We start from the raw sequence: 12,446 nt of genomic DNA on the forward strand, positions 1-12,446 counted from the left end.
ATGTTAAAATATCCTGCTATGATCACATTAAATATGAACCCAGTTGATTTAACTTGGTCAGAGTGGAACCAGGAGGACACAGTTTGTGGCTGTGCTGCCGGACCAAGTGGCGCTAACTGTTTCCTATTTAATAAAGACATGAGAATGACATTAGTCTTGTCTTTCAACTCTTAGCATGATGGCTATCTTTATCTTTTTTTCAAAGATATTTTATTATAGTAGACAGTGGAGCGAGAGAGACAGGATATGTGGGTGGAAGAGTTGGGGAAAGACATGCAGCAAATGGACGTGGGTCAGACTTGAACCCATGGCTGCTGCATCAGGAACTATAGCTCCTATTTATGGGTCACCAGCTCAACCAGCTGAGCTACCTTCAACTTTAATGTTAAGTTTTGCACTGAAAGTCAGAGTTTCTCATTTGAATTTAAGAAACCTGTGCAAAAGTCATTTCAAGTAACGGATATTTAATATTCCAGAGTTTGTCAGACATAGTCTATCTTTTGAAAGTATAGAGAAATGAATCCAAGTTTTTGTCTTCACTATTTTTTTTAAAATTCTAATTCATTCTACTCTTGCCTCACCTACTGAGCTGTAATTCCTCCTGCTGATGCTTCAAAATACTGTAGCACATCTTCTAACAAAGACACCGCAAAGTTTAACTTGTCAACTTTGGCTGTCTCTGGAGTTCAGTGTAACATTTTAGTTATTAGCTGTCTGGCTCTTCACAGTGAAGCCCCTGGTGCACTAGAGTTTGCTCCTATCCTTCCAGTTTGGCATTTAATGCTATTGTTATGAACCGCTTTGCAAGTTTGGTTCTGAAGAGTCCTCCACGAATACATCTTTACTTATGTTCTGTCTTGGTTCAGGTGGAGAAGATCGACTGGAGCACATGGACATGTGTCCTGGGGACGTCTGTTGAGGGCATCTGGCCTGTGATCAGTGAGGTCACTGAGGTGACCGCTGCCTGCCTTAGTAATGACAGGAAGGTGCTAGCAACTGGAGATGACCTCGGATACGTCAAGCTCTTCAGATACCCTGTCAAGGTTTGACACCGCGCACAATTCTCTGTATTATCATTTGAACATCTTATGACTTAAGGCGTTAAGACTTATGCAAATGCTATGTAAATTCTGGCCTAATGTCACAAGTGTTAAATAAATGTTGTTCGTCTCCCTCAGGGGAAATATGCAAAGTTCAGACGCTATGTGGCTCACAGCACACATGTTACCAATGTGCGATGGACCCACGACGACAGCCTCTTGGTGTCGGTCGGTGGGGGCGACACGTGCCTCATGATTTGGGCCCACGAGCCCGAGGGCCACCGGGAATTCAAACAGTGTGACAGCGAGGAGTCAGACATCGAGAGCGAGGATGATGGAGGCAAGAGATTAAATTCTTCCTTTATGTGTCAAGCCTTTCTGTCGCTACAACGAAATAATCACTTCTCTCTTTCACAGGTTATGACAGCGATGTGACGAGGGAGAACGAGATCAACTACACCATCAAGGCCTTATCCACCAACATGCGACCAATGACGGGTGTGAAACCTCACTTGCAGCTAAAAGAGCCATCTGTGGACGAAAGGTATTTCACACTGAAGCTGTGATGATGAAGCTCTGCAGGTTTGCCCAGGATGCTCCTGAGCTGTAACACAATAACACTTATCAGGCCTTTGTGTCGAGCTGCCTTCTTCAGACAAAATGTCTTTTTGTTTTCCTGCGTGAAATTCCCATCCTGTCTCTGCCTTTTGGAAGTAACTCAGCCTTTCTGCTCTTCTTTCTTTCTTTAATGGTTGTCCATCTGTCATTATCCTGCTTCGTTCTTTAATTCCACTTGAAGACAAGGTGTGGTCAGGTAAGTTCCTGTGATCATATGTGATGATTTACAAAAAATAAAATTGGGCAAAATATGCACACGTACAATGAAAAGCTAAACAAGACTTACCTGTCTGTGGCACAGACGAGGTGGACGGTATGATATGATCGTATTATAGCTTTCAAAAACAGCAAAAATAATGGCATAATTATGTTTGTTATGCATCAGGTCTTGAATGACAGAGCAGTAATTTATTTTCTTTGAAATTTTTAAAAAGAAGGCTCACTTGCAGTTTTATGTAAATGCCTGATGTCTGTGAAATTTGTCTGTTAAGTTTCCTCTGTAAAACTTCTTCACTAGAGTTATTGTTTTCTCTTCCTATACAAATTATTGCTCTATTTTGGGTGTTTGAGATGTTGTGACTGGCGGAAAAAGTTAAACTGGGACAAAATAATCAAGCAAATCGCAAATAACTTTAGTGAATCCAGGGAAATGGTACGATTAAAGAGGATCAAGATTTAACGTTGCATCTCAAAGCAGGAAAATACAGAGTTTATACTTTTTACTCATTTTTTGCTTATTAATGTTACTACTTCTTTATACTTATGATAATATCCATTTGCATCTTTCGAAAACTGTTGTTTATCCATTTAGCTTACAGGCACTGTGAAAGTTTTTGCTATTATACGCAATGAGACATTTAGTGCATCAGATTTATTGATTTCCAGATTTGCTTTTTAACGATGATTCGAGCATCCGCACAGCATCTTCTAAGCAGCAGTTGTCATAGAAATAGACTTTGGTTGTCATGGATACACAGTGGCGCTGACTCTTGTATTTTATGTCCTCAGTGGCTGAGGTGTTGTGTTACGTGTGTGTCCGCCGGGCAGCAGTGAGCGCTGTGGGAAACCGTTTTCTAATTCTTGTTTTTTTTCTTTGTTATTGCTGCCATGAAGAGGGTCAAGGTAAGCTTCTTATAGTGCTGGTATTCTGTTATTTCCTCAACAAGATTTACTTTAATATTACTTTTTCGATAGTTGTAGATTAAATATGAAGACTTAAGTGTCTTTGTGCACCTCTGTTAGATACCTGATAGTGTTTCCCCTTTCACACCGTGTCCTGACTGTTTAAAAAAAAAAAAAAGGTCAGGGTAATAGTTTGCACACACCATATAGTCTCTGCATTATTTATTGTTTTCCGGGCCTTCAGTCACTTTAAAAGTCTTGGTAATTAAAGACTTACTTTTTAGATTCAGAGAAAGCTGCTGCAGTTTAAAATTGTTCAGTGTATTGATTAATTATGACTGAAGATGTGTTAGAATAACAGAGGTCCAAGGTTACTTCACTGTAACTTTCATTTGTATTTACTCTTGATAATTAATATATTTCTTCTTTTGCTCTCTGCAGACAAAAATAAAAACCCGCCTTTAACTGCCAGAACACTGATTTACCTTTCTTTTGAAATCAGATATTGGCTACTAATGTAAACAGTGTAACATCCATATACATTTTAGCATAATGATCATTGTCAGTATTTTTATCAGCATAATAAACATCACCTCTGCAGCCTTCTTATCCCAACTGTCTGTTTCAGACCTCCTGTCAGCAGAGCGTTGCCACAGCCAGAGAAGCTGCAGACCAACAATGTCGGCAAAAAGAAGAGACCTATTGAGGTACAAACAATCTACAGACGGCACTACACGTGACTAATTGGTATTTTCCCATGAATTGTGTGATTACTACAAAATGCATGACATTCTTTTGAACTCGAAAACATCCAGTTAATGCATTTTTTATTATATATAAACTGAGATGTCTAACAAATTCAGCCACCTAAAGTCATTCACTACTTCAAGCTAAAGGACAAAAAAAAAAGCGCTACAATTTGTGTAATATTCTCCTTCAAAAACATACATTTTTCTAGTCATGTGTCTGGCAGAAAACATCTGCAGTCCAGAAACCAGAACACAACAAATAAAGAGCTGTACAGAGGATGAACATTGTGTAAGCAGGGGGAAGCTTGTCTCCGTCAGAGGAAGCAGATGATTCAAAACGCTGGTTTATAATGGGATTATTTCAGCTGAAGACGCCGTCTGCTCGTTCCCCGTCCAGACAGCCTCTCTTTGGACTGTGACGTCGCTGTAATCGAATAATGACGTTCTTCAGGCGGCAACTGGCTCTGAACATCTTAGTTGTCATGGTGTTAACCTTTGTGACTTTCAGACCGTCTTTTCTTTTTTTTTTTCTTTACTCTCCCACAGGACCTTGTGTTGGAGCTGGTGTTTGGTTACCGTGGAAATGACTGCCGCAATAATGTGCACTACCTGAACGAGGGGTCGGACATCATCTACCACACGGCCTCAGTCGGCATCGTCCTCAACTTGACAACCTGTAAGTAGAACGCAAGAGGGATGAGTTCCTCACAGTTTTATGTTTCACTACCTGAAAGGCAAACGCAATGCAGTGAATGTGTTACGATGTTTCTGTGTGTGTGTGTGTGTGTGTGTGTGTGTTTTTACAGCCTGCCAAAGTTTCTATGTAGAACACAGTGATGACATTCTGTGCCTGACAATCAATCAACACCCCAAATTCCCCAACGTGGTGGCAACTGGCCAAGTAGGTATGTTTGTGAGAAGTTGACCTCCTGTGTCGCCAGCAGCCTCGTTTTTCTCCCCTGTCTCCTGTGTTGTGCCGTGCAGGGGGATTATTGTGCAGCAATCCTCCTCTTACAAGCTTATCTGTGCTACAAAAAAGCTAATTAAGAAAATTACTATTGTTGCCAACATGAGTTCCTGCAGGAACTTAATGTATGTTGCTTTTTCCATTCAAATTTTCACAAAGTGTCAACAAAAATCCTTGTAAAAATCCTTGAAAAGAAAATGTACCTCTAGTAATTGGATGTTCATACACACAACTGTTCGAACTGTTCAATATTTTTCTTGTGAGTTACTAAAATATTAGAAAATGAGGCTATTGTTGCAGCCACAGTTACTACCGTTGCTCAGAAACAACCAAAAATGGTCAGAAAAGTTGTTGGTTTTTGTCAATAAAGACGACTTTCTTCTTTTCCAGGTGATACTGGTGACATGTCAGGTAAGATATTTTTTAGAATTAAAAACAAAGAAGAAAGTAACAGGGGAACTGTTGAGCAACCGCTGAAAGAAAACCTGTGCTGACCATGTGAAGTCACTGCCATCTAGTGGACAGAGTTGTTTGTTAAATTTGAACATGGAATTTGTAGAACTTCATATACATACACAATAAACAGACACATTAATAAGCCATTAAAAACTTATTAATAGACACATTAATAAGCCATTTTGTTTATAGTGTATATGAATAAGCAAGTACTTTTTTTTTTTTAAATAACTATCGTATTTAGAGAGGACATAATGGAGTGCTTTGCTGCCATAGTAGTTAAATTTACACTCGTTATCTCCTCCTTTCCATTTGCCCTTCAGCCACATCTCCATCCATCCATGTGTGGGACGCCATGACCAAGCAGACGCTGTCGGTGCTTCGCTGTTTCCACTCCGGTGGGGTTTGCTCCGTCAGCTTCAGTGCCACAGGAAAACTCCTGCTGTCTGTGGGCCTGGACCCCGAACACACAGTCACCATCTGGAAGTGGCAGGAAGGTGACTGGAACACATCTTCCTAAACTTTGTTTATTTTTTTATGGGGATTTGAATTGACACTTCTATTACTCTCTGCTTTAATTCTCAGGTGCCAAAGTGGCCAGCCGGATCGGTCACACCCAGAGGATCTTTGTGGCCGAGTTTCGGCCCGACTCGGACACACACTTCGTCTCGGTGGGCATCAAACATGTGCGTTTCTGGACGTTAGCTGGCCGAGCTTTGCTCAGCAAGAAAGGCGTGCTGAGCTCCATAGAGGACGCCCGGATGCAGACCATGCTGTCTGTAGCATTTGGAGCTGTAAGTAGTACCTAGCATTGCATTTGTTCAAATGTTTGATTATTTAACTGAATTTTTTGCTGCTCATGATGCATTTTCTGCCACGTAATTTGAATCTGCTAATATTTTACACCTCAACTGATCCCACACTGTCTGCTTAAATGTGCTGTGAATTGTTTGTGCATTGCTCGCTCTGCTGTCTTAGGCCACTAGATTAGTGCAGATTTGTTTTCTTTTCAGAATAACTTGACATTTACAGGTACCATAAGTGGGGATGTGTGTGTATGGAAGGAACACATTCTAGTAAGAATAGTGGCCAAAGCTCATACGGGCCCCGTGTTCACTATGTACACCACACTGAGGGACGGCCTCATCGTCACCGGAGGCAAAGAAAGACCGTAAGTCTCTGTTCAGTTAATGTGCTAGAATACATGTCAGTAAGATTCTGCTGTGTATCAGGGCTGGGTTGTGACTTAAATACTATTTGAAAGGGATATTTTGATGAAGAAATGATGCTGTAATACTTTGATAAAAAATGTTTTATGAACGAGTAATACTAAGAAAGTTGAAGAACTCAATGAATAGCACAGCTGATAGCTGATAAAGATTTGTAATGATTCCAGCACAACTGTATTTTCTACTTCCCCTTCCCTCAAAAAAGCATTTTTTTACACCAACTTATGGTCAGAAAAGCATATGTTACTATTAACATTAACAATGTTAAAGAAATAGAATAAGAACAGGATTCTCCATACACCTTCCAGCAAAATTCAGTGGAACCTAACTGACTACAAAAGCTGACACGCTGATTAATTCACACCCTTTAATTGCGCAAACAGATTTCAGCACTGATCTGTCTTCATCACAGACACATTTTCAAGTCAGAAGATCCTGACATGACGTTAGACTTCTGGCATAAATGCATCGTTTGGTCCATGATGCTCTCTCTGGATTGCTTCAATTGACAAATGTTTGTCCTGGGGCTTTTTTAGCTTTTATTTTGAAACTTTTGTGTATATAAAAAAAGAGGTCTTTATTTTATTGTTTCTGACATGGTGTTAGGGGTGTGGCACTCGGATACTAACTGGTGCAACACCCACTCTTTGATTTATTGTCCAACAGATTAGATGACAGTTATACATCTGGTTTAGTTTGATTATGTCTGTTTGTCTCATATCTGTGTCCACTTTGACACTGGTGAAGACACATTAGTGGCAAAACATTACTCTGATATTAAACATTAGTGCACAATAAAAGCTGTATTAAAAGATCAATTTGATCCTCTGGAACATAAAGAATGTTTGTGTTACATTACGGCCAGCATGTACAACAACAGAGCTGTCTTTGACGTCCAGTGGCCAACTGTTCCATTTCTGAGGGCATCATTTAGTGCTTAAACTTAACACTGTTTCAGGCGTAGCATCCTTAAACTAGAGCAACTAAAGAAAATTCTGTCATTAATGTAATTTACACTTATGCTTTTCTTACAGCGACGAGTCAAAATGCTTTCTTAGACAATTTTATACATGCTGACTCACTTTATATCTTCAGAGACACCTGTGTTCGATATCCACGTGTTTGCCAAGGAAATGGTCTGCTGCGTATAAATGCATGTATTTAAAAGCAGCCCTAACAATTGCAACAAACTCAACAAAACAGCGAGGGAGCTGTCAGTCAAGTGCAGCCTGTAGATGCCCACACAGTCACAAGAAAAGGTCTAATCAGGCAGCACAAGCAAAGCATTTATGAGCGTGGTATGTGGGTGTGTAGGGGCTTTAGCACTGTGCAGAGGAAGTTGTGATGTATTTATACAAATAAGATTTCATGTTTTCCATGAAAACTCACATTTTTATTCATGTGCTAACATAATTGCACAAGGGTTTTCTAATCATCAATTAGCATGATTAGCTAACACAGTCTGCCATTAGAACACAGGAGTGATGGTTGCTGGAAATGTTCCTCTGTACTCCTATGGAGATATTCCATTAAAAATCAGCCGTTTCCAGCTAGAATAATCATTTATCACATTAACAATGTCTAGACTGTATTTTTGATTTATTTCATGTTATCTTTGTTGAAAAAAAAACTGCTTTTCTTTCAAAAATACGGACATTTCTCAGTGACCCCAAACTTTTGAACTGTGGTGTGTATATATATATATATATATATATATATATATATATAAAATACATTGTTTGATTTCCATCAGCTGAAGGATAAAATTGTCTTTATTTCTGTCCTCAGGTCAAAGGAGGGCGGTGCTCTGAAGCTCTGGGATCAGGAGCTGAAACGCTGCAGAGCCTTTCGATTAGAAACTGGACAGATCATAGACTGCGTTCGCTCTGTATGCAGAGGAAAGGTAGCTTACACAGAATTTTATCCAATTATTTAAGCTCCGTTATCTTATTCCTGACATATTTTGCTTATTACTGTGCCAGGGGAAGATCCTCGTGGGGACCAGGAATGCGGAGATCATTGAAGTGGGAGAGAAGAACGCAGCGTGCAACATCCTGGTGAACGGACACATGGACGGACCTATATGGGGTTTGGGAACTCATCCCTCCAGAGACGTGTTTCTGTCTGCTGCAGAGGATGGCACCGTTCGTCTGTGGGACATCCCAGAGAAGGTCAGGATCTCCGTTCATCATCCATCATCTCATCAAGGCCTTTACAGTTCATTTTAACGATGCTTTGTCTTGTGGGGAAGCAGAAGATGCTGAACAAGGTGAACCTGGGCCACCCGGCGTGCACCATCAGCTACAGCCCTGAGGGAGACATGGTGGCGATTGGCATGAAGAACGGAGAGTTTATCGTCCTGCTCGTGGCTTCACTCAAAATCTGGGGCAAAAAACGTGACAGACGCTCTCCAATTCAAGATATCAGGTAATAATGCAGACTGTGGCTCTTTAGACAAGATATAACAAAGTTACCAAACATGTGTTGAATGTATTCTTTTTGTAATTATTTAGGAAGGATTGCCTCTTAGTAGTTTCATTATTTCTGTTCTGCAGCAGCTGTTGAGCAAAAAAATCAGCTTTTTGTTCACAGGATCTCAAGGATTATAGGAGAATTTGGTGGGAGGTGTGGATTAAAGAGCCCATATGCTCATTTACAGCTTCATTAACTAATTTTGCAATCTCAGTGCTTTAATGTTAAATAAAAACATTTTCTCAAGTTGTTAACAAAGACAGGAATTTAGCTGAACTTGTGCTTATTTAAGTCAATGCATTCTAACTAATTTGGTAAATTGTGAAAGACTGAATAAAATATATAAAATATTGTCAAACAGAAGCTTTAAACATCACCACTAATATGTATCTTAACTTATTTGAATGCTGCTCTGCGGTTATTTTCTAACACCACCGCTCTGCTTTCCAGGTTCAGTCCAAGTTCCCGTTACTTGGCTGTGGGCTCCACTGAGTGTGCCGTGGACTTCTACGACCTGACGCTCGGCCCACAGTTGAACCGCATCAACTGCTGCAGGGACATCCCCAGCTTTGTGATGCAGATGGACTTCTCTGCAGACAGCACTTATGTCCAGGTATGAACCGTGCGAGGGATTTTCAGGGAGAGGTCGCAACGCTGGTGGCTGATGCATCATTTTAACATGCACTGCCTTCAGATTTCCACAGGTGCTTATAAACGGCTCGTGTACGAGGTGCCGTCTGGGAAGCAGGTCACAGAACAGACTCACATTGACAGGATTACCTGGGCCACCTGGACAAGGTGAGTGGGACCCTGGAGAAAAGATCAAATAAAAAGAAACGGAAATCTGGCAGCAGTAAACAGTAAACTACTGCAACATTCAAAAACTGTGACAATAAGTGAATATATGTAAAATAATTAGTTTTTGCTGACTTGTATACAGTAAAGCTGTGTAGTTTTAGGGCCATATATTGTAAAAGAACAAATTACCATTTGTAATAATATTCTTTTTTAATGTGGACATTATTTACAGTTTTGACAATTTTATCCTTCAAATTCATATTTTTCCTTCAAATAATGGCAAATGTTTGAACAATAATTAAATATTTGCTGATTATATTCAGTCAAAATAATTTTATTTTAAAACATAAAGGAAAGAAAATGCTGTATGTGGACAATACTTATTAATACTTATTACAGTTTTGGCCTGGTTTTTTTTGTTGTTTTTTTTACAGTTAACATGTAAATTATTACTTTTTTCTGAGATTTTTTTTTCTGTACCTCAATAAAGCAGGGAGAATCTGTAAAATAAACAAAATTATTTTTTTGTTGATTTCAGTGAAGTAAAAATAGTGTAATTTGACTGTCAAAGATAACAGAAAATACAAAAATATTTCCATGTGTTTGATGTAGGCTTTATTTACAGGTATGAGCGTTTTTTTTGTTTTTTTTAATCTTTAAAATACATATTTTTTCTTTCAAATAATGTCAAATGTTTGAAAAATAATTAAATATTCGCTGATTATATTCAAGAAAAATTGTATAATTTTACGTTAAAACATAAAAGAAGGAACATTTGTAAAAATACAGATTTTTAATGTGCACATTGTTTATTACAGTTTTAGCCTGTTTGTTTTGGGTTTTTTGACAGTTAATATGTAAATTATTACTTTTTCTGAGATTTTGCTAGCTGTTATCTGTAATTCAACAAAGCAGGTAAAATCTGTAAAATAAATTAACAAAATAATTACATTTTTGCTGATTTAAGTGCAGTGAAAATAGAGTACTTTTACTGTCAACGTAAAAAACAAAATACAAAAACAAATTTCCATATGTTCGATTTGGTCATTATTTACAGTTTTGGCCTATTTTTTAGGGTTATTGTGCGGATGAATACTTTCAAAAAATATATTTTGCAGGATATTATCTGTAATAGCAAAACAGAACATTTGTAAAATCACAGTACTTTATTTTTTTTTTTAACTTACAGTTAAAGCCTGGTGAATACAGGATTTTGTTTGTTTTTAACATTGTAGTTTTGACACATCATTCCATGCAGGATGTTGGACAGGAAGGTAAATGTTGTTGCTGTTTGTGTCTCCAGTGTCCTTGGGGACGAGGTCGTCGGTATCTGGTCCCGTAACACTGATAAAGCAGACGTCACTTGTGCCTGTGTGTCCCACTCGGGCCTTAACATCGTCACAGGAGATGATTTTGGGATGGTAAAGCTGTTTGACTTTCCCTGTCCGGAGAAGTTTGTAAGTACAGCTAGATACGATCATTTTTACTATTTGTCATATTTCCAATGTTTGATTGGGGCTGCAGTATTTGCACTTTCGTTATTGATGTTGTTATACTGTTAAACAGGTGCGTCTCTTTCTTTGCTTGGCTGATCTTAGAGCCACTTTGACGCCCCCTAGTGGTAGCATCATGAAAGAATCCAACACACACTGTCCTCTTGTCATTTCTCAGTTTTTACATTCTCGATTCCTCTCCTTGCTTCTTATTCCCTCCTACCAAAAATCCAAGTGGAGGCGTTGAGAATAAGGCATGAAGAGAGAGGAGTTGAGGCAACAAGCATGAAACAAAATGAAACATCCTTGCTTCAAAGCTGTTGTCGCCAATTAAACATGACAAACGGCACCGCTGCGTCATCTGTTGATTGTTTTGTGACCACCTGACACTTATTCTAAGTGTGTTCATGAGAATTTAGTGTTTACTTACTAATAATTCAGTGTACAATGTGGCAAAATGTCACCAGAATGTATGGATGTCATACATGTACTGTGAAGTATAAAAGAGTGACACACTACTTAAATAAACAATGATATAGTTTATGTATGGTTGAGTGATATGTATTACTCTACATACACACATTTGTCAGTCCTGCTCCCACCATGCTGTTTATTCCAGCTCCTTTTGTACGTCATGATTCTGTGAAGGAGACAGTGTGATAAATGGGTTCAAAACATTTCATCCACCCTCCTTGTACCAAAAATATCACCCGGAAATCTGTTAAAATTTACTTTAAAATCACAGAATTATTAAAAGTTCAGCTATTGATCTATGTTGTATTATTGTACCAGTCCATTAGTGAAAAAAAAAAAATTTAACCCTCCTATTGTCCTCATTTACCGGCACCAAACAATATTGTTCCAATGTCTCAAAAAAATCCAAAAAAATTTCTCCAAATTTCTGAAAATTTGCAAAACCTTCAGGAACAAAATTCCAATAAGTCAAAACATCCCCCAAATTTGGCAAGAAAATTACTGTACATATTTTCAAAAAATGAGTAAAAATATTCCAAAGAAATCCTAAAATATCTAAAGTGATTAAATATATATCAGTGAAACTTCTAATATTTTCTTTAAGAACATTCAGAAAAAAAAAACATTTTTTTTACATTTTGTCTTTTTCCCACCTAAAATGTTCGAAAATGTTTTTGTTTTTTTTCCCACAATTTCAAACTTTAAAACGGGTCAATTTGACCTTCAGGACAACACTAGGGCTAACTAACAAATTTGACATGTTATTTCAGCTAATAGTAATATTTCTGCACACTGTAAAATCCTATAAACTTGTCTGTGCTTTAAATAATCCAGTAGTTTAAAAATCTAACTTTGATGATGTGATTGTAGTTTTGTTTTGGTTTTTTTTTTTTTAGGCCAAACACAAACGCTTTCTGGGCCATTCTGCTCATCTGACAAACGTACGCTTCACAAATGGAGATCGTTTTGTTGTGAGCGCCGGTGGAGATGACAGAAGGTACGAGTGTGGAAGCAGCAGCAGCACAGTT

General features: G+C 38.4%; 1 protein-coding gene across 1 annotated transcript in view; it reads left to right on the forward strand.

Annotated features, from left to right (window-relative positions):
• Positions 1 to 12,446, forward strand: part of eml5 (EMAP like 5) — a 48,235-nt gene that overhangs the window by 33,665 nt on the left and 2,124 nt on the right. The window contains 19 exon segments of the mRNA XM_022193251.2: positions 867 to 1,043; positions 1,179 to 1,380; positions 1,458 to 1,584; positions 1,840 to 1,854; positions 2,772 to 2,780; positions 3,409 to 3,487; positions 4,076 to 4,205; positions 4,336 to 4,434; positions 4,887 to 4,907; positions 5,276 to 5,449; positions 5,538 to 5,746; positions 5,966 to 6,123; positions 7,970 to 8,084; positions 8,164 to 8,352; positions 8,436 to 8,608; positions 9,104 to 9,266; positions 9,348 to 9,451; positions 10,755 to 10,908; positions 12,315 to 12,415. Of these exon segments, the coding sequence (XP_022048943.2) occupies positions 867 to 1,043; positions 1,179 to 1,380; positions 1,458 to 1,584; positions 1,840 to 1,854; positions 2,772 to 2,780; positions 3,409 to 3,487; positions 4,076 to 4,205; positions 4,336 to 4,434; positions 4,887 to 4,907; positions 5,276 to 5,449; positions 5,538 to 5,746; positions 5,966 to 6,123; positions 7,970 to 8,084; positions 8,164 to 8,352; positions 8,436 to 8,608; positions 9,104 to 9,266; positions 9,348 to 9,451; positions 10,755 to 10,908; positions 12,315 to 12,415 (2,399 nt within the window).

Source organism: Acanthochromis polyacanthus, chromosome 1, assembly GCF_021347895.1.
Source record: "Acanthochromis polyacanthus isolate Apoly-LR-REF ecotype Palm Island chromosome 1, KAUST_Apoly_ChrSc, whole genome shotgun sequence".
NCBI classification, from domain to species: domain Eukaryota; kingdom Metazoa; phylum Chordata; class Actinopteri; family Pomacentridae; genus Acanthochromis; species Acanthochromis polyacanthus.